The 21,434-nt window shown below is 39.5% G+C and overlaps 1 protein-coding gene across 1 annotated transcript; it reads right to left on the reverse strand.

Annotated features, from left to right (window-relative positions):
* Positions 1-893: 893 nt before the first annotated feature.
* On the reverse strand, positions 894-18,661 carry rorc (RAR-related orphan receptor C). Its single transcript, XM_005732147.1, has 11 exons — positions 18,369-18,661; positions 18,131-18,259; positions 13,617-13,646; positions 4,322-4,407; positions 2,956-3,097; positions 2,510-2,860; positions 2,319-2,420; positions 2,109-2,230; positions 1,542-1,674; positions 1,333-1,440; positions 894-1,252 (listed from the first exon to the last, which is right to left on the reverse strand). Exons 2-11 carry the CDS (start codon positions 18,180-18,182, stop codon positions 969-971), a joined length of 1,410 nt encoding a protein of 469 aa, XP_005732204.1. The 5' UTR covers positions 18,183-18,259; positions 18,369-18,661; the 3' UTR covers positions 894-968.
* Positions 18,662-21,434: the final 2,773 nt, after the last annotated feature.

Genomic DNA, 21,434 nt, shown 5'->3' on the forward strand with positions numbered 1-21,434 from the left:
AACATAACAAAAATCATAAAGTAAAGCATTTTGCAGAACAGGCTAGACAGCATTACTTGCTGCATGGAAGTTAAGTCCCTGGCAGCAGGCTGATGCTCTCAGCAGTGAACTTTAGTCAATTTTGGCAGGCAAAAATAGCAGGGTTGAAATCATAAAAGAGTTTTTTAACAAATACATTCAGAAGTTTGTTTCAATACTATACTTTAGACATATAATGACATTAAAATGTTCAGCGGAACCCATAAAGCACAGCAGTAAAAATAAGGACTGAAGCGATGAGGTGATAGGATCCAGATATTTATCACGCCCTTATTCTGAATGTCCATTGTTAAAATATTCTCTTTGATTCCTTTTAATTTCAGTTTAAAATTCACGCAACAACAACGAGACAGGAAAGGACTTAGATTAGATTAGATTAGATTAGATAGAACTTTATTAATCCCTCAGGTGGGTTCCTCTGGGAAATTCGATTTCCAAAAAAGCACACTTCATTCAAAGGCCAGAAACATTGTCGCACCTTCCCAACAACACCTAAGAACACTTTTTGGAAAGTGTTCTTTGTCTTTCTTGTTTTTTCCTTTTCTGTGTCTTTTCCTTCATTCATTAGTTCATCTTCATTCACTGCGGCCTATTAACTGAACTATGTCTCTTCACGGCCACTAGGGGGCAGAAAGGTTAACTTAATGGGACAGAATGAATTAAAATTACACAAGACAAAATGGAAAAGAGGCAAACTGGATAAGACACAGACACAAAACATATATGTCATCTATATTTGGGCAGTAATATGGTAAACCTACAAGATTTATTCATGCACATCTGACAGTAAGGTCAAGCTTATTCATCTATGACATCCATCCACCCATTTTTGAAACTGCATTTCCAGTTCAAGGTACTTATGACACTAACTCATAGACGCCATTGCCAATTAAGCCTAACAGTCATGTCTTTGAGAAGAAGTCAGCGTATCAAGACAAAGTCCCCACAGGCACAGGGAGAACGCCAAATGAACACATAAAGGCCGAACCCAAGACCGCACCATGTGCCGCCATCATGGAGGACGAGAAAAGAAAAGACCGCTTCCTTCCTGATGTGCTTAAAATGAACGCAGTACGAGTGAGACAGACCGAGCTGGGCTTACCTGCGTTGATGAGCACCAGGGCACTGAAGAGAGCAATCTGTTGCTCAGTCAGCTTTAGGGCACACATGCCATGTGCGAAGTCAAATACTGCTGCGATTAAATCACCACAAACTGCAAGACAAGAAACCACTGAGCATTGATAAGTTATGGTGTTTAGATAGACGGTTTCACACCTTCAGATAAATCCTCACCCAAAGATTTGAAGACCTCAGTTCCAGCAAACTTCCCATCAAAGAACACAGTGTTGTTCTCTGTGTTAAAGAACCGGCTCATTCTGACCAGAACCACCTCCATGGAGCCTGAAAAGAGTAGGAAGGCAGGTCAGAAGAGAGTAAGATCAAACCTGTTCAGTTATATATATTGTGTTTTAAGCACATCCTTCTAGAAAAGGGAAAATCACCAGTCTTTAAAAGGGCGATCTGGTCGTTCTGGCTCAGCATACGGAAACCCGGGATGTGTTTTGCAAACTCCACCACGAACTGGACGGCATCAGTAAGTCGGATAGCGCAGTGCTGCCACATCTCATCTACTGACTGGGAAAGAGAGTCAGACAGAAGCTCAGTTTGCTTAGCTCAGTTTGTTTCTCATTAATCCTTTTCTTTCACCATAGACTGTTTAAAATGGGCTCTAAAGGGCAAAACATTTCACTCGTCTCACAAAAACTCATCCTCAGTGTCCCAACAATTCAGTCTGCTGCTCAAGTTTCTGTATTTTATCACTCAATTTACCCTGCTGTTTTCTCTCTGATCAACTGAAAAAAAAGATCAAAGAAAGAAGAGGAGGGGGAAGCGATGAAAGACGTTTTCTCAGTTTCCTGTTTGATTCATCAAACAAAACTAGCCTCAGACGTAAAGCATGTGAAATGACATGTTTTGTTTTGAGACTGTCTGAGTAAGCTCGCACACATGAAGGAGAAATCGCAAAATTTAAAAAAAAATAAAAAATGAAGAGAAAACAGTGCACATACTTTGCTCTGGTATGCTTGGATCTCCTCTCTGCTGAAGAGTTTCCACCTGAGAGCTTGGAGCTCTTCCACTCTGTACTGACTAGTCTCTCTGTGGGAACGCACAATGCTGGCACACAGTTCATCTAAAAAACAGAAGAAGACGCACTTATGAATACTATAAATATGAGAAAATTACATGTTTAGTTTGGCTCACTGTGCTCATTTGCTCACCTATGTTTCGCAGGGAGTGAGGATACAGGCTGTATGGATCCTCCAGACCACTATAAGGATGAATCCCCATCATATCATGAGACGACTGCCTGGAGTCAAATCCTTGCATAAAGAACAGAGAAGAGAGACAAATAAGTAACAAAGAAAGGAGGATTCGTCCTGCATGGGAAGTTCCCACATCTGAGCCTCACCTCTTATATCAGCATGACCGGCGTTGTCTCCCCTCCCTTGGGATCTTGAGGTGGGAGAGATCCCAGAGGTGCGGTAGATCATAGCAGGCACCTGTGAGTCGTTCGGGGAGCACATCAGGTAAGGGTGAATATCAGCGGCGTAGGTCAACAGCTCGGCATCTCCGCTGTATGAGTAGGTCGGGGCCATGGGCTGAAGAAGCTGGGGGGAGCGATCCTGGCGGTTCTTGGTGGGGTAGGACAACACGGTCTGGGCGTCTCCCTGAAGCTGCTGTTGCTGCTGCTGCCGGTGCCTTTCCACTTCAGCGATCAGAGAGTCGCGCTGACGCTTGGACATCCGTCCAAACTTCACCGCTGGAAATAAACAATCAACAAATGACTAAGCAGCTGCTGCGAATTAACAGTAAATAGATTTGTCTGCCTGTCAGTGCATGTGTGCTTTCTCTCACCATCTCTGCTCATGCCCTGGGCCAGGCACTTCTGTAGACGGCAGTGCTGGCAGCGGTTGCGGCTGGCCCGGTCGATCTGGCAGTTACTTTGCCTGGAGCAGGAGTAAGATACGGTAGGCAGCTGGCTGCGCCGGAAAAATCCCTGAGGGATTAGAAGAGTCAAACAAAAGCTAAATTTTTGACTGGGAAATAGTGATTTTTGAGTTACACATAAAAGTCAGAAGAGAAACATTTTTATTTGCTCTTGTTAATGAGCAGAAATGTTCTCTGGTGGCCAAAATATTTTATTATCATCTGACAAGTTCTAAATTAAATCAGTATAACTCATAGTTCCTGTAATCTGTCAGGTATAAGTGATACAAAATATCTAAAATAAGCTAAAACTTGCTATTCAACAGTCCAACTGTAATAGTGAAAGGTTAGTGAGAAACTGGGACTGCTGTGGAGGGCCGCACCGATAAGATTAACTCAGTTTTGCTCAACAGTTTTTTGGTGCGGCCCTGCACAACAGTCCCAGATTTTTTTTCCCATTGGGAAAATTTATTGGTCACCAATTGTCAAAGGAATTCTTCTAGGAACTAGAGTATTGGGAAATATCAACTTGCTTTCTTGTAGAAAAACAGATGAAATGTTCATTGATTGAAACCAGTTAGCCTGCTAGCAAGAACTTCAAAAATAAAAGCACCTGGATGAGAAAAGTAACTCTGTAGATTCACATGGCTAAATTTTCAAGACACTTTTTAATGAGTTAAACATAAAACATGAATACATATTAAATTATTACGCTTAAGAGACACTGATAACTAGATTTGTTTTATGCTAACATAGCTAAGTGTTTCCTGTTTCCTGCACATTGCTTGACAACTTATTTAAACCAAGTGTTATAAAAACAAAAATGTATTAGAAATTTTAAAAAGCTCAAATGACTGAATTCATGATTTTATATCCAAATGTGGCGCGGCACACTGAAAGTCAGAAGTTAATCAAGAGTAATGTTCAAGTGCTAAAACTAATCTTTCTGTTTAGGAAGTTAAAAACTGTAATTTGACATCTTCATCACAAAATAAGAACGTGCATTTCCTTTCTGCTTATTTGTAATAAAGGTCATTTTAAAATTCATGGATGACAACATTCATTATATTTTTGCATTAAAAATATAATTTTGATCAAAGAGCTTGCACATACTGATGGATGAACCATTACAGAAATATAAAAACTGATTTTTTTGTAAATTACAGACATTGTTAATTTAAGGCAGCTGTGGCATAAACCTTAAAGGCTTCTGGCTGTAGGTTCATAATGAGTGGAGTGATATGAGGTCAGGATCAGAATGATGTGGGCATGAGGTTGTTGTGGCCCATCTCACCTTGCAGCCCTCACAAGTGATGACTCCATAATGAACTCCAGAGGACTTATCACCACAGATTTTACATGGGATAACTTCAATCTGGGCTGAACAAACACAGAAGGAGAGAAAAAGTTTGTTAAATCCAAACTTTAACTTTATAGAAAATAAAATACAGTTCTTAAATGCAGCACTTTTTACGTTTGATCAGTGTAGTTTAACGTGACCTTTGTTGCTCTAATGTCAGCTCAATAGTTCAGACTTTGTATATGCACACACATCTACAGTACAGATGGAAACAAAACAAAACAAAATAGCAGAATAAACGAGTCTGTTATTAATATTAAAAGCAAGCATTTTTAATCATTCCTTTATAACATTTGCAGCACAGAGCTCATCGCAGTGTAAGTAAAACTATACCAACTGTCATTCTAATGACACTGCACATTTTTATCTAAACAATTAAACTGCAAAGTGATTCCCACAACTTTTGCTTTATTCTGTACTTTCCCTTAAGCATCTATCAGTTGTTGTGTGACCATAGTAGACCAAAGGTATTTTCCTCTCAAGCACCTCTTGCCTTAATAATAATGAACAAAATACCTTCAAATGCAATAAGCCGAGAGACTTCTGAGGACATGGAATATTTGCAAATGGAGAAAAGCGGCGAATATGAAGGTGTCAACCTCAGAGTGCTTTCAAGTGGTTGCGTGACTTCTCTTTCACTCTGACTTTCCTGCTTTCATGTCATTTCTTTCTTTGTGAATCCTTCTCTATCTCGCTCATAAAGGACATCGCTGCCAGTAATGCACTCTCCTTCATCACTGCCAGTAATGGCCATCCCCTCTCACCTCCCCCCATGCCACTGCACTGTGAAACTCTCACACCCCCCCAGTCTTTTGATTAGTGGCGATTTCTGTCACAATCAGATGTCATTTGATTCATTAAAAAAGATGAATTGTATCACGGATCCTTGACAAAAATATTTTTGAGAAGCTCATGAGGAAGTGCGCTTTTTTTCTTTCGCATTATGCCGTGTGGTGATGCAGAGGCATTTCCAGCCTCAAATAGCCTAAAATAATGCAGGCGGCTATCTCTTCCCGCCATCGTCTCTCATTAGAAAGTGTGACTGCATTCTTCGAGACGAGCTCTTATAGCTGCAACTTGACAATATACGGGAGTATTTACGTTTCCGTGCATAACTGTGTCAGATTTGTTTTCACGAGTGTGTGTTAGTGTGTCAGTGTGTGCCCTCTTTATTTGGTGCCACAGGGATCACTAGAAGGTTTCTGAGAACAGCCAGTCTGAGATAAAATAAATATAGACACAGAGCAAAGGCATTTACGATCGAGCTGAAAATAATAGAGCCACAAATCTGATAAGACTGCAGCTTCTACTAATGGAACTGTCTGATTAACCTCATGATTGACCATGATAAGAATATTTCACCAGTTTAACTCTGATGCTTAACATTTCACATTAATCTGTCCCTTTAAATTAACCATTAAGCTTGACCAGCAGCCTTTCGCTGCCAGCTGAATATCACATGTAAAAAAAAAAAGAACGAAGAAAAGAGACCGAGCTGTGACTAAAATTGTGTTCCTGTTGGTAGTGCTGGATAGTCAGAGAGAACATCAGTGGTCTCTGCTTTTTTAGTTATTTCAGTTCTGATTGTCAACCTCAAACAACAGGAAATCCACCGTGGCCCACAAGCTTTTCGCTGTTCACACATGCAATCTCACACATGCAATCTCACACTCAAACTCATGGCAATCACGCACACCGCTCCTCCAACAGCTTTCCATGTAGTCGTACCTGCGCTCACCTTAAATGAGCCCAACACAACTGTGACATCTTTATTGGTGCCACACAGAAACAAGAATCAATCTGCCTTTAAAAGCCCGACTGCCAAACAGAAATAAACGCCAGGCAGCCACCGAACAGCCCTCTATCAGCAGATTATAGCCATTTTTGTCTCACCTGGTTATCTCCAGCCACAGGCACAGACCAATCAAACCCAGCATCTCCTGGTGTGCGTGCTTGCATGGTTGTATGGTTGTGTGAGATAGAGTGATAAAAATACTGCGTTACCATTATTTCTTCCATTTGTGTCTTTTTCCGTCACGAGCGATTGCGTCTGGTGCGCATTGTAGCTAAACACAGCGCTTGATTTACAAATACATGTTTGCTAAATAGAAAAATGCCAAAATGCTGTCATAACTGGCAACAGTGAAACAACAGCAAGGCCTTTGGGTGCAATAGTAACCTTTTTCAGTTTGATCTGTTTAAGCTCCAGTGACTCTCAATGGCCTTATTAAAAACTAGATGACTGTCTTCTTCTTTTTCTTTTGATCATTCCCTTTAGGGGTCGCTACAACAGATGCTAATACAGAATTAAACTATAGTTATTTTGCCTTTTGTCCTGTCTCCTTCTCTTCTTTTCTTTGCCATCACCCTTCACCAGTCGCTGCAGATGGCTGCGCCTGCCTGATCTTGGCCCTGCCGGAGGTTTCTTCCTGTTAAAAGGGAGTTTTTCCTTCCCGCTTTCAACAAGTGCTTGCTCACACGGGGGTTTTGTGATTATCTGGGTTTCTCTCTAATGGTTTTTGGTCTTTGCCTTGCAATATAAAGCGGTTTGAGGCAACTGTTGTTGGGAATCTGCGCTACTGAATAAGATTTTACAAATACACATACGTTAAAAAGAAAAATGCTAAAATGCTGTCACAACTGGCAACAGTGAAGCAACCACAAGGCCTTTGGGTGCAACAGTAACCTTTTTCAGTTTGATCTGACTTTTAATTTTTTTTTGGCATTTTGTTTTTTTATTTATCAGTGCTGTTAGCGATTCTTTACATTCTCCAGCTGTAAAAACACGGCGCAGCCAATAGACCCAATAAAAAAATAAATGTTTTAATACCTAGTCTTTGTCTATCACCTAGCACCCTAAACACATAAATGTCATGACCTGAGTCCTCCTAGTTGTGGAGTCCAAATTTAAAAAAATAAAAGTAATTAGCAGTGTTTAATATGTAACCGAAGTTCAGTCAGAATTAAACTGGTACTATTTGCTTTACTTTTACTGTTTTTGCAGCGGGTATGGTGTTATTTCTTTCATTATATTTTGTGAGTGTAGGTATCCTTTTCTTTTCATTTGATTAATGTGCGCAAACACAGAAGAACTCAAAGCGCAGTTCTTCTATTTTAAAGTAGGCCTCAGCAGGCGAGTAGATGTTTTCTTCCTCCATTTCAGATTTGTTCTGTTTTAGTGGCAATAAAACACATTGAAAAATGAGTCATTCTAGTCATTGAAGGCTTTATAGTTCATAACTGCAACATAAACATGACAGTATGCTAATGACAATGCAAAGCTTAAGTGCTAGACAGTTATAAATTCCCACTGCACAGTAATCACATGCAGTAATGCTAATAAACTCATACTGATAGAGACTTTTAAACATGTTTCTGCAGTCCACACAGATTTTTCCACTCAAAAAAGTCTCTTTTGATAGTCATGGCTGCCAACACCTTACGTAAGCAATCACAACCTACAAGTGACGACATACAGTGCGAAACTAATCCTATACCAACCACTTAATGATTGAGGAACAATGAAATGAGATCATTTACACAAAACCGTTCGCCTGAAAAGTTATTCAAAACTGCCTGACACATGCTGTTGGCAAGTGTAGGGGTTTAAGTACACTAGTGGTGGAGATATTTTGATTTGTCAGTACAAACAACAGCGTGCCACCTCCCACGCTTCCGCACACAGTGCACTGTACACCTAAATGCCGCCACACAGAGATGATCTGATGATCTTTAAAACAGTATTGAGATCTTTCACTGAGAACTTAAATGACAAAGCAGGATTGCTGTCAAAGTAAAAAAAATATATCATATATTAAATATAATAATATAATATATAGGCTTTCATTTAGAGCTGTAAGCAGAGATGACGTTGTAATGGCTTTTCAGTGAAATTTGGATAATAAATATCAGTCATTAAGGAAAATAATAATGGTGCAAGCATTAAATCTCTTTTTAGGGAAACTGAAAAAGCAAAAAAAAAAATAATAATGATGAGGTTAAATGTGCTGAAATTAATAAACCCTCAAACATTTACAAAGCTATAAAGCAAACTGCAAAATGAGGAACGTTTTCAAAATCATTTAGAAAAAATAAAAAGGATTAAGAAAAGATCAAGGACAGTTTTTTATTCCTGGATTTCAAATCAAAAAAAGATTAATTAGTCCTCTCACAACGTTTAAGTCAAACTGAGCACAAGTGTGTGTGTGTGTGTGTGTGTGTGTGTGTGTGTGTGTGTGTGTGTGTGTGTGAATACTGATGCAAACCAGCACCAGTTTTATGATGGGATCAGAACACCTGTGATATAAAATTGTTCTAAAAGAGGGACAATGGGGATTAGCCCCTCGACTCTTAGTTCCCTTTAGTCAGCACTCATGAGTCAGACTACAACCACCATCAATCGAGGCCTTTCTTCTGAACTACTGAGCTCTCACCTGTAAAGGTTTTCAATCACGACGCTGTGACACAGACAGAGAAACGGACTCGTAAAGTCAAAACACTAACGGCACCGCTGTCACTGCAGGTATTTAAAAAGACTTTTTGACAGGGGTTTATCGTGGAAACTCACGTCCTTTTTCACATCGCCGCTATCAGCAAACTAGTGCATCGGACTGCCCCAAATCTCTGAACTCGGCCTTCAGTTTGACCTCACAAAGACGCCAGTTCTGAGACCGTGTCTCTCACGGTTGTGACGCTATGGGCAAAGAATCCCATTTTACCATGATGATACGTACAGGCAGACAGACTCACGGGTGAAAACTGTACCAGCTCCACTGTTGCAGCGTTTAACCAGACACTTTCTTCTCTGTGCCTGAAATTACCTTGTCAGCAGCTTGTTCTATGAACTGTAAACGGACAAAAAAAAACCTCAATCTTTCCTCTGACGGAAGCTTACCTTTGAGACATACGCAAGCAAAAGTGCAAACAAGCTTTGTATACAGACTGCATCCACAAACAAACACACTTGCACAGACTCTTTATCCTCACACAGCACATTAACACTCAGCACAGGAGGGCTGTACCTAATGTAGGATCATTTTTTGAGTTTACAACACCAGTGAAGACAAATTCTTTAACCGCTTACTTTAATATGACTCATGGCGAATTAAATTCAATTTTATTTGTACTGTTATTATCTCTAATACATAAACACACTTAATGATTTTAATTTAAGGTCGTCCTGAAGTAAAATTTGAGACTTTTGGAACTTTAGCTTAAAACCACTATTTTTCTGCTGCATTTAAAACTAATTTTAAATGACAAAAAAAAGCAGATTGTCACAGCTTTTTATTTTTAAACAAATAACTGCATGTGTAGTACTGCATTTAAATACATTAGATAAAAGATGAATGTTTTGCTACACATCATACCACACAATACTTTGCAGCGCAAATCCAAACAAATAACAATAAAATGTCAGGTTACTTTTTTTTTCCATTAAAAGAAACCAAGAGTTAGAAGAAAACACAAAATAAGCAGCAACTGAATAAAATTAATTTTAAAAAAGGGGAAATAAAGTAAGACCTAGTGCCAGAGAGCGGTTTAATAAGAAGCATTTCACGTCAGCTTTTTTGGACTAAACATTTTCACTCAGAAATATTTCACTGCTAATGTATTTTTAGGTTTCAGAGCCAGACTGTGGTCGTAATAAATGCGAGAACTCCTTCGCTGAGTTTCATTAATTTGCAATAACAAAAAACAGATGGAAAAACCTACTGAGAGATGATTATCTGAGGAATTTTTCAAAGCAGATCTGAACACCAATTAGCATCAGATTTCACATATTTGACTTTGAAGTTGCTCCTGAATTCGGAGGTGTCTGAAAGAGGTAATGTTTTGACAGTAGCAAAGGGAATGAATCAGCTCGACTTGTGTATTTCATTTACCAAATTTTGGGGGGGAATGTGTCACCTGCCATTTTCATGTCTGCTTTGATCTGTAGCCAACCGCTTCTGCTGCTTTGGAAGTGCTTTTGCAGGCTTCTGCACCCAGAGGAACAAGGAAATCCTTTCTGATAAAGAAACTGTGTAACAATCTACACAGGAATCCCCCCAAACACAGCAACAAAGCTATCTCAAGTGTGCCTGATGGAATCAAGTGTGTAACACCAGAGATAATTCATTGTCTCCCAGCTGTGGTCATAACACAAATATATTTAGTTAGTTATTTTTCATCAGAGGCTGCTCTCGTTTTGTTCACACAGGCAGTATCCACAGCACAGCTGCAGGGCAGAGATATGCTGCATCTAGCCGCCATCTAAAAAGCAGCTGCGCATCTGTGTGTGCGTGTTTGTGCTTGCGTGTGCTGGTGTGTCTATAAGTGTTTGCAAGTTGCAACGGCAAAAGTGTGTACGCAGCAAAAACAAATTAATCAATTTTCATTGTTCCCTTTGCCTTTTTTCCCTTGTCACCTCTTTGTGTATTTTGTCCATTTTTATTCAGGTAATCTGGGACTTATTTGTGTGAGAAATCATTTTCAGTATCACACTTTTAGCATTTCCTCTGCATCCTGTACGTGCTTGGAGTCGGTCCATTTAAAAGCAACGCACTGCGGTAGTGAAACATCCTGTTTTCCGCACTCAAGTGCAAGACTATGATGATTGATTATGATATATATATAATATATATATATGTGTGTGTGTGTGTGTGTGTGTGTGTGTGTGTGTGTGTGTGTGTGTGTGTGTGTGTGTGTGTGTATGATTTTAAAAATAAATAAAAACTCAACATCTTAAATATTATATTATAACCTGGTCACACTGATCTTCCACCAATCACTGGCTTCATTAAAAGAATTACTTACAATGGAAACTTGACTTGACAAAAGGTGTTACTACAATGTTATGAATGGGTATTATTTCCAGAAATATACATTTTTATACAACCTTTTCACTCTACAGAATTAGCCTAGCCTGAGGTATACTGTATATGTGGGAGTATCAGAGGGCAGAAATATCTGAGACATGATTCAAATCTTAAAATCATCAAAGAGAGCTCAAAATTGAGTCATATTGCCAAACCGTAAAACTGAAACACATCAATCACTGTGAAGGTACTCAAAATTCAGCCAATCGAGGGACTCAAAACAGATTAGATAATCTTTACTCGCTGAAAACCGTAAGCACAGGAACACACGTGTGTGTTTTCATGCTTTCTACAATGCTGCTAAAAACATCCGTCGGTGGGATTCAATAAAACGTGTAAAGCTGTAAAATTCTAGTTAGCACACGAGCAAAAATTGTGAAATATAAAGGCACTTGAAACTTGAGCGGCGTTTTCCTGTTCAACGAAGTATTACACCAGAAACTAAAGTGCAAACCTGAACAAAAAGCTTAATGACACACCCTGAGAAAGTTGATGTGTTTGAAGCCACAGGTGTCTGAGTCTGCATGAAAGCACAGATATTTCAGGGTGACTTGATGAAGGTTTAAAAAGACACAGCTACTTTTAACCAAAAGGTGACGTTATTATCGAACGATACCGATTTCGCGCACCATCAGAGGCATCAGTCGCAACGTTACCTTATAATCGTAAAGTTTGAAATATGGGAGGCTTGGAGAAAAACGTCATCAAAAAGCACGTAACTGATTTAATTGATAAAAAATATCTTTGATTGAAGTGCCCACACACACACACACACACACACACGCTGAAGAGCTTCATCCCTACCTCGCATCATCCTCACTCCTCCACTTGTGTCAGACGTTTGTCCCACTTTCACAAACTCACTTGTCCTCTCACTTTGTCTAAGAATAGTCTTTCTTTTGACACACACTCGTTTTTTGGAACCACCTATATCTTTTAATCTTGCTCCTTTTTTTGCTCGTCCTTTATCAAGCTGGGTCGGGTGCTCACTGCAGCTTCAGCATACATATTCAGACTTTTGAGTGTCAGTCACCGCCTCACCTTCCTTGTTTGCGTGTGCATGATTGTGTGTGTGTGTGTGTGTGTGAGAGAGAGAGAGAGATCAAGACAAAGAAGGGGGGACCGTCCCCTGCCTTGTCGTTTTTCTCAAGGTACTTTTTCTTTATACCTTTGTTGTTATCCTTCACCCCCTCACTCTGTATCATATGTCAAAAAATGCTTTATAATGTCTGGCACCTTTGAGACTGTCCATGAGAGAGTTTAAGTCAAACCAGCAGACAGGAATCACTGGAGATGAACTTAAAAAAATATGTAAGTCACACAAACTTACATTTCTGTTATTGGGAAACTCAGTTTGGAGATTTCAGATATTTTCAAATAATGCATATATATATGTATATGAGAGAGAGAAAATCATTTTAAAGAATTATTTATTCTCCATGTTGCATATTTACACACTTGATTCAGGTTATCTGAGTTTAGCTTACAGATCTCCTCCACTGAAAATGCTCCAAGTAAAATCTACATATTTATCATTTTCATACAATTAGCAATTAGGTTTCAAAAGTACAGCGAGTTAAACATTACATGAATTAATTATTATGCTGCATGTGTTCAATGTTAAGTTTGCATTTTATTAAAAATTGTTCGGATGATGTAGCTAAAAAAAAAGGTACGTATTTTGAGATCTGTTATTTTTTTATGTGAGCTCTTCAACTTAACTGAAAAATGTATTTGAGACTATTTTATGTCTTCAGTGCTGTGTTTAAGTAAACACTTGCAGCTGCAATCCACCACAGCTTCTTCATTCTCCACTCATATTTCCCTCCACTTCCATCCCGCCACACAGAACCACAGAAGACCCCCAAACGTTGCCCTTCCTTTCTTGTCTTCTCTGGTTTTGGGTACGTGTGATGAATGAAAACCATTATTATTTAGTCTCAGTTGGTTTATCATCACGCCACCTAATATGAAGGTCGGTGGTGTGTTACACACAGCACCTTCACTCTCGATAACATACACAGGTGTGCTAAAGTTGTGGCAGAAGGTGTTAAACCAAAAAAGTTAAAAAAAGACGAGATGTTATCGCTTTCATCTGCATTCAGATGCCAAAGTGGTTGGTATTTTCATCACTGTTTGTCTGCGAGTGTGTTTGTGCGAGGGGGGTAGCACAGGTGCGACACGCCGCGCGCAGAGTGTGTCGCTAATGGCCCCGTCCCCGTCGACACCACTGTGTGTATGTGTGTTTTGCTGTACAGGTGCATGCTGCATGTTCACTAACTATGAAGTTAACCACATTGCATGCACAAATATCTAGCACAAACACAAGCAAAGTTATTACTACACACACACAAATGTAGACAACTTACTCAAATGACTCTTCTTGGACACGGCACCTCCTAAAGGGAGGAAAAAGGGTAGTTAGTGGATTCAAACTAAACAACTTTGTGAGTCTATGCTTTGTACGAGCATCCTAAAGCGCATTTTAGTGAAAGAAACTCAACCTGCTGTATACTCATATGAATACATGGTGGGCGTTACACAGTGGCATCTAAGCTTCATATTGAATCCAGGAGTAAACATTTACCAATAGAGTTTTCCATCTCTTTGAATTGAAAATGTGATAGCCACTGGAAAATAAATTAGGCATCGGATTTACTTCATTTTTGAGATAAATGTTGTACAGTATAACATTTTAAGAAAAAAGAGTTACAAATGACAGCTAACCCCATCACAAAAGTTAGATGAGACAATCTTTGATTGCTTGATGAATACCTTTGATACCTTAACTTATTGTTCCCTTTACATCTGCTACTAAAAAAAGAAGTGATCATGTTTAGAGTGCGGTATCTCTACTTTTACTTAAGCGAACAATTTAAATACCACTGAAACCTACACAGGAGCTATTCGTAGTGCAATGAATGGATTACAAAAGCACGTTTGACATTCAAATACATATCGTACTCACCAATCATAATCAAATATCCAAATGAGCATGTTACTACTGTAACAACAAGTAAAATCCTGACTTTCAAATAGACTGAAATGAGAGGGAAAGTAAAACCGGCATAAAATTACACTGTAGCCATTGTCAGCTCCTAAATGGCAGTTTGATACGGGGTTTGCAGAAGGCAGCACTTTCTTTGGCTTCTTTTCTAGTGTACAATAGCATGTGGACAGATAAGAAGCCTCAGTGAGAGCGGAGAGGCTAAATTAGAGGATTCCTATTTACACTAGTGTGGGTCTATGATATGTTTGTGTGGTGTTTCAGCGCACGCACACACAGGACATAAAGGTAGAGGAAGGTGGGTGTCTGTGAAGCAATAGGTCCTCTTTCTTGTCTGCCTTTGTGACCGCAATTGTGAGAAAGTCTGAAGTGCAGCTAGAGCGACTAAGGGTCAGTTCTTAAGCAGGGGGTTTACTGCTGTGGGTGTATGTATACGCATGTGTGTGAGGGTATGTGTGCGTTTTCTCTGTGTATTTGCGTGTGAGAGGCTGTGTGTGTTAGACAGAGGTTTGAATGCAGGGCAGATAAGTATCAATGGAAGACGTAGAGCTAGCCGGTCTTTGTCTGGCGCCAGATCAGGCCCTTTGTGGTTTCCTCTGTTTTCCTACCCTCATCAAATCAGTTTTGCTTCATAAGCAGAATATATGGAATGAAAGCGCAGCAGTGCACGCACGGAAAATGAAAAGAAAATTTCAACACTCACAGAGCAACTGTTTTAAAGGTGATCGATTAAGAAAAGGCTGATTAATTACACACAAAAAATCAGCTACATTTATTAGAGCATCGTTTCCAAATGAGGACGGCCTGAATTTTTTTCTGTGTTTTTTACATTAGTGTTACATCAATGCTTTCCCCTGCGTTCCTTGAATAGTCATTTACAGAAACGCACAGCAGCTTCTCGCCTTACGGAGACGATTTTAAGGCCGACTAATCTGATTTTAAAAAATAAATAAAATGCTGAACCCCGATACGCTGATCGAAAATGAGCGAGAATTGACGCCAACTATTTGCACCGCTGTTATTCCTGAAATGTGTCACCAATGGTATTAAATGCTTAAAATATTGTTGCAGCAGAATTAAATAAACATGCGGTCGATGGCACCTGTGAAAACTAAATGTGACACAGCATGTACATATTTAGCAAGGCACACCTGTTAGCCAGGCCATGAACCATCTACACACACCCAAAAGTGACAGCGGAGGCACAAAAATCAACACCACCCATCAGGCAAAATCTCACTCTCTGCACTGACATCTAAGCTCACTGCTGAAGTGACAGTTGCTGTGTTACATAACAGCACCGAAGACCACTGAACCCAGAGAGGAGGCGACGATTTTGTCTGAATAGAAACCACGACCCATCTAGCACAGAAAACATACAAAACATGTGAACATCCAAGACCGGTGCCAAATACAGTAAACAAGATTAAAAAAGGGCTTTTTAAAAATTAGGTTTAGGTAGAATGCTTAATCAGTAAGCAAAAGAAAAGCATACATTTGAGAAGAAGATTACTAAAACAAGTAAAAAAATTACAACATATAGTACCATAACAACTATAAAATATGAAAAGGAATATATGCTAGATGCTGAAACAAAAAGAAATATGTACAAATCAAGTTAAAAGCAAGTCTGATTTGGATGGTTAAGCTGTTCGCCAGGTTTCAAGAAGAATGTGCCAACACGTGCAGTTCCTCTAAAATCTTAAACCCAAAACATCTACACAGCTGAAAATTTTAGGACAGTCGTGTAGCTCAGAAGTACACCGTAAGTAATTCACCACAAGTCTGTAAATAAATGTCGCTGCCAATTTGGTGAAGCAAACCTTTGCAGGAGTTTAAGAAAAGTAAGGTATAGAGTGACAAAAAAAAGGAGTAGCACTCACAGTGTCACAAATTGTGGATAATCTCTCTGTAAAAAGAGTCATCTGAACATGTTGGCTTCAAAGAGTTTCTGAAAACATCAGTAGGACGGCTGCAAGGCTAGTGTTCTTTTAGAACAGAAAGTATTTCTTGACTTGTCTGCATTGATTTCCAAGAAAATAACAGACGGCTGAAGAAGGCCAGATGCATTTTGGTTAAAAGAATAATATACTGTCATTGCTGTGAAGACAGTTTTTGGTTCAGAAATGGCTGCAGAATGATTTACGGTGAAATGAATCGGACCTACAATAGGTCCCTGGGGAACACCACAAATGGGCGTTTATTGGATAATGAACAGGAGATTGTTTTGTTTTGTTTTTCTCTTTTCCTATACTGTACAAACAGGAGAAAAAACCCCAAATGTGGAGCAAGACTAAAACTACTGCTTGAGAAAAGTGAGTGACGCCCACAACAGCCGCTAAAACCAAGACTCTCATCAAGTCAAGAAGAGCCGTCTCAGCAGTACGGAAACTAAATATGAAAATAAAACAGTGCAACCACACTCTAGTTTAACCTGAATAAAGCATCAGCTCCAGGGCCAGATGCATTAGGTATCCTGCACATAATGTTCAAGCTTCAGCTGTGCATCATTTTAACAAATTTACCCCAAAAGGTTCTCATTTTTACACTAAATTCTGCACGACATGACTTTAACTTACCCAAGGCAAGCTATCTCCAAAGGAAACCACTCTGGAATTATTTGTTTGTATTGTCACTTGCAAATAAAAACCAGAAGAAGAAGAAGAACAGAAGGACATAAAACTTTTAAGAGCCATTTCAGTGTCCCTATTGATACTGGCATTTCTTTTTTCACTTTTAATCTTACCCTATTTTCCTCCCTTGATTACCATTGACACTTTGCAACATAAACAAAACCCGTTTTAAATTATAATTGTGCATCTATAATACATCTATAATGGACACTAAATTGTGCCTGTTTCCTCTCTGACCTGCCTGCTGGTCGCTTTCTTTCTAATGGTTACATAATACTATTAAATCACTAATGGTTCCAAATTAAAACTGTTGGCATTGCAGTCTAAAGGTAATCTAGGGTAACCAGCAAATTGTTTATGTTATGTTTCTGGGGGAGTTTAGGGGGGTAGATAAAAGTATCAATCTGTCAATGTTAGTGGCAAATATCGAAAAACTTAAGTCAAGAAAACCAAAAACTATATCAGCAGTGTGGTGAAATTTTCAAAGGTAAAATACAAAGTTCAGGACTTTGAACGTAAACTGTTGCTGCTATGATCCTCCTACATTTACTGGAGAAAAGGGGACAGGCCTCATTATTGTTTCACCTCTTTAGAAATAAGAACCTATTTATTTGCTTTGCCTCTTACATGCATTAAATGGAGGCACACACATACACACACAAATACATTTTGCAGCACTTCAGACAAGCTGTGTTGCTATCCTGTAGGAAAGGTGTGCTATGGGTTTCTGTGACAGAGAGACAGTCTTATCTCCAGTCACTGCCAATAGTTTGATTATGGCCTGGGAGAGGCTTTGAACAGAAAGGCATTGGCCAGTAATAGAGGCAAAAATTAGAGCTAATTCCCATGGATTACTCCGGCTTACTGCCATTCTTACACACTCACAGCACCTTAACCATACCCCAGTTAAAGGGATGAGGAGGTTTACTAGGGTAAAGATGGATGAGAGTGAAGGGGGAGAAGTTAAGAGTGAACAGAGAGGGAGAGATAGGGAGTCAGCTGGTGCACTAGAGGCCAACAGGATGAGATAAAAGTGAGGAGGAAAGGAGGGGATGGGAGTGAGTGGGCACACAAAGGCATGCTGGGAAATAAGCGAGGGACATGAGGGCATAAAATGTCAAGGCACACTGTTTAGTGAGCTGAAACTATTCAAACAAATTGTATTTTTCTTGCTGTGACTTTAAAGTTCAGTTTTCCTGCACCTGCCACAGTGTAAATGTAACCTGGAGAGGGAAAATCTCACCTCTCTTGATGGGGGTGTCAGCGGAGGGCACGTCGGGCTCTTCATATTCCATAACTCTCCGGTCAAAACACCAGTAGGTGGGCCTGCACACACTCTCCCCTCACTCACTCGCTCTCTCACTCACGCACTCTGGCGCACACAAACCACAAAGTCCTGTAAGGTCAGTCAGTTTTCAACTCTATCTGCTGACACTGCAGTGCTCAGAAAGAAACGAAGCAAAACTCGAGACTCATACTACCTGTTGGTCGCTCTAGCGCCCAGGCCGGCGCAGGCATTTGAAAACGTGCACTGCCATCTCGCCTCCTTCAAGAGTCTTCACAGTGGCTCCCCAAAATCGGCAGTCATCTTCCTTGGCTTCTTTCTTTCTCTCTCTGTGTGTGTCAGGGTCCCTTATTCAACAGCACTCCTCCTCTTGTGTGGTTGTTTTTGAAATAATCCCGTTCCCCCCTGTGGCAGCAGCAGTGCGGAGAGTGCAGCTGGACCGGCCGGCCGCGCGCCCGCCACCCCCCTCCCCTTGCGCTCACAGTGCGCCCTAGCCGTCCCAGGCTGGAGAGAGTTATGTCACCGGCTCTTACGTAATAGCACCGGATCGGGTTTTGCTTTGAAGTGCTCGGTTGAGAAATATAATCCCATGTTGCTGCCACAAATTTCCGCCACACCAATCGAGAAAATAAAATGCACGGTGGAGACGTTAGATTTCAGTCTGTATGGAAATGGAACATCCTTAAATTAAAAATCCCTTTTCGTGGGTTGGTGTCATTTTTGTTAGAATTACTCGCAGGGCCCTGCCCATACAGTATGGCATACACGGAGGGGTTATTTTATGCCCCATTTTAACACGGGTGGGAGGACAAAAAGAAAACGATGAATAATCGATACGTCTTCTCGGTTTACATCATTGTGGTAAATCCTCTAAGACATGGCTCGTACAGTGGTTGCAGACATGGTGCAGACACATGCATGTCAGGAGGGAAACAGACTGTAACCGAGTGCATTTACTCAAGTAGCCTGTAGCAGACAACTCATATGAACCCGGGCTGCAAAATCTTATCTTGATTTAATGTTTGCCACGTGATAGTGACACCTTTCATTCTTCATAAGGACGTACTTCTTTCACGATAACAATGTTTTTAAACGTCAATAAAAAAAATCTTAGTATGTCCTTAGATCAGATCATGTCTTTGAGCAGTCAATTATAATTTGTTCTAACTACTTTAACAACTAAGTTGAAATACTATGTACACAACAACTGAGCTGCTAATTATTAATATTATTAATAATATTAATTATCAAAATAAATAAATAAATAATTGTGTGTCAAACTACTAATCATTTGTTATATATATTTTAAACTCATTTTACTACAAAAATTAACTCGCAATAATAAATCATAATCCTCATAATCCAACACTCACTCAAAACACTGGAGTTCATCTAAGTCACCAAGAATCACTTCAGGGTCTTATCAAGTCCTTTCACTTTTACCAGCATTTACAGTTTACAGATTAAGTCTCAAAGGCTGTTAGGGTTAAAGTTCCTGTGTTTAAAGTTGACTCTGATTCTGATTCTTTTATGCTAAAAGTACTTAAAAAAAATAATTATTGAGGGAGTGAATGCTGCATGGCTCGCTTTAACTAACAAACAAACAAACATGCTGTAAAAACAGTTAAGTGATGTGTTGGCTAGCTAACCTGTGAGAAAGTGAGTATTTTCATTTCAAATGTTGCTAATAACTGCAGCAAAGAACAATACAAAGCATATTTACATGCTTAAGGTTTTGGATTTTGATTTGTTTGTTTTTGGTTTAATTTTGTACTGTTCTTTTTTTTTTTTTTTTTTTAGTTTTGCCTCTGTGCTCCACCACAGGGGATTATTTTGAATCAAACAATCAAGATTAGATCGATGTGCAGGCTTTAACTGAAGGGGTTTAACTGCAATTTTGAATTAATTGTTTATTTTTATACACAGTCCTCCATTTGCCTCAAAAGCAACGGGGTAATTGACTGACCAGCAGTTGCATGGCCAGGTGAGGCCTGTTCCTTGTCATTCCATGAACAGATTCAGCAGGATCTGGAGTTGATCCCATGTGTTGAAGTCATTTTGTTAGCTTTGATAGCTGTTCATTGGAACAAAGAGATGCCATGCGAGTAAAAGAGGACAAACAAAAAAATCTTTAGCTGTCCAAATCAAAACTCCGGTTCCTTCTCAAACAGCAGGTATGCATTGTCAGCTCAGTAATACCAAGAAGCCTGAAAGACTGGATGATCAAAATATTCTTTCCATAATTAAGAAAAACAGCTTCACAAGTTGCAAGCCACTTCCAGATTAGACTTTTCCAGGAAACATCCCTAAGAGTTTCTCCAAGCACAGAAGTGGGATATTCTTCAGTGGCCATGTCCTGATGACCTGATCGCAACCCAACAGGGCCATGCTTTTTATTTATTGAAGATAAAAACTGAACTGACCTTTGATCTAAAATCTATTGTTGGGGGTGTACAGAAACTAAATTATGAGAAAATGTGTTAATGTCTAAGTATTTGAGAATCTACCTGTGAACTAGAGAACTAAAACACTGAATCCTCTTCAGAGCTACCAAAACATTTCATGACAAGGCCGTGGGATTGTGAAACTGTGGCCCCTCAAAAAAAAGCACTGAAGACTAAAATGCTACTGGACAGAGCATGCTGCAGGTGGTTTTAACTGAAAGTGGAAACACCTCCACCCGCTTCCTCATACCCAACTTGACCACATGGCTCTTCAGGGGAAAGGAAAAAAAAAACACTGCTAGTGCTCACTTGTCCTGTACTCACTCATACATACACACGTACACACAAACACACAGATGCTCACACACCATTAAGGTTTTAAAAAACTTTGGTAGCATTTCCATCTCAATTTTACTGAGGTTAAAGCTATGAGGGGCCCTGAAAAGACCACCAGGCCTGTACTGTGATGAGCCCATACACTCAGAAACCACACATTCGACCAAACTGTGTGAGAACTAAAGTTAAAGGCAGTTGAAAGTCTGTATGGCTTGTAGACCTTAAACCACTAATTGACTGCTGCATAAAAACTTACTTGACAGGATCTACTAAAAAGCAGAACAGAAAAAAAAAGTTTTCTTGAAAATAATTATTCTCATATTACCTTTAAACAGTCACGTTTTGCAGTTGTGCATAAAACCTCTTTACAACAGAGGCACTCTGTTTAAAGGTTTAAAAATATTCTCCTAAATGACCAAGAATTTTTAAGATTTCATGACCTGTGGTTCTTCATATATATGTGTGTATATATATATATGTAT

The sequence above is a fragment of the Pundamilia nyererei genome, unplaced genomic scaffold, assembly GCF_000239375.1.
Source record: "Pundamilia nyererei isolate P.nyererei 1_Seehausen unplaced genomic scaffold, PunNye1.0 scaffold00045, whole genome shotgun sequence".
In the NCBI taxonomy this organism is placed as follows: domain Eukaryota; kingdom Metazoa; phylum Chordata; class Actinopteri; order Cichliformes; family Cichlidae; genus Pundamilia; species Pundamilia nyererei.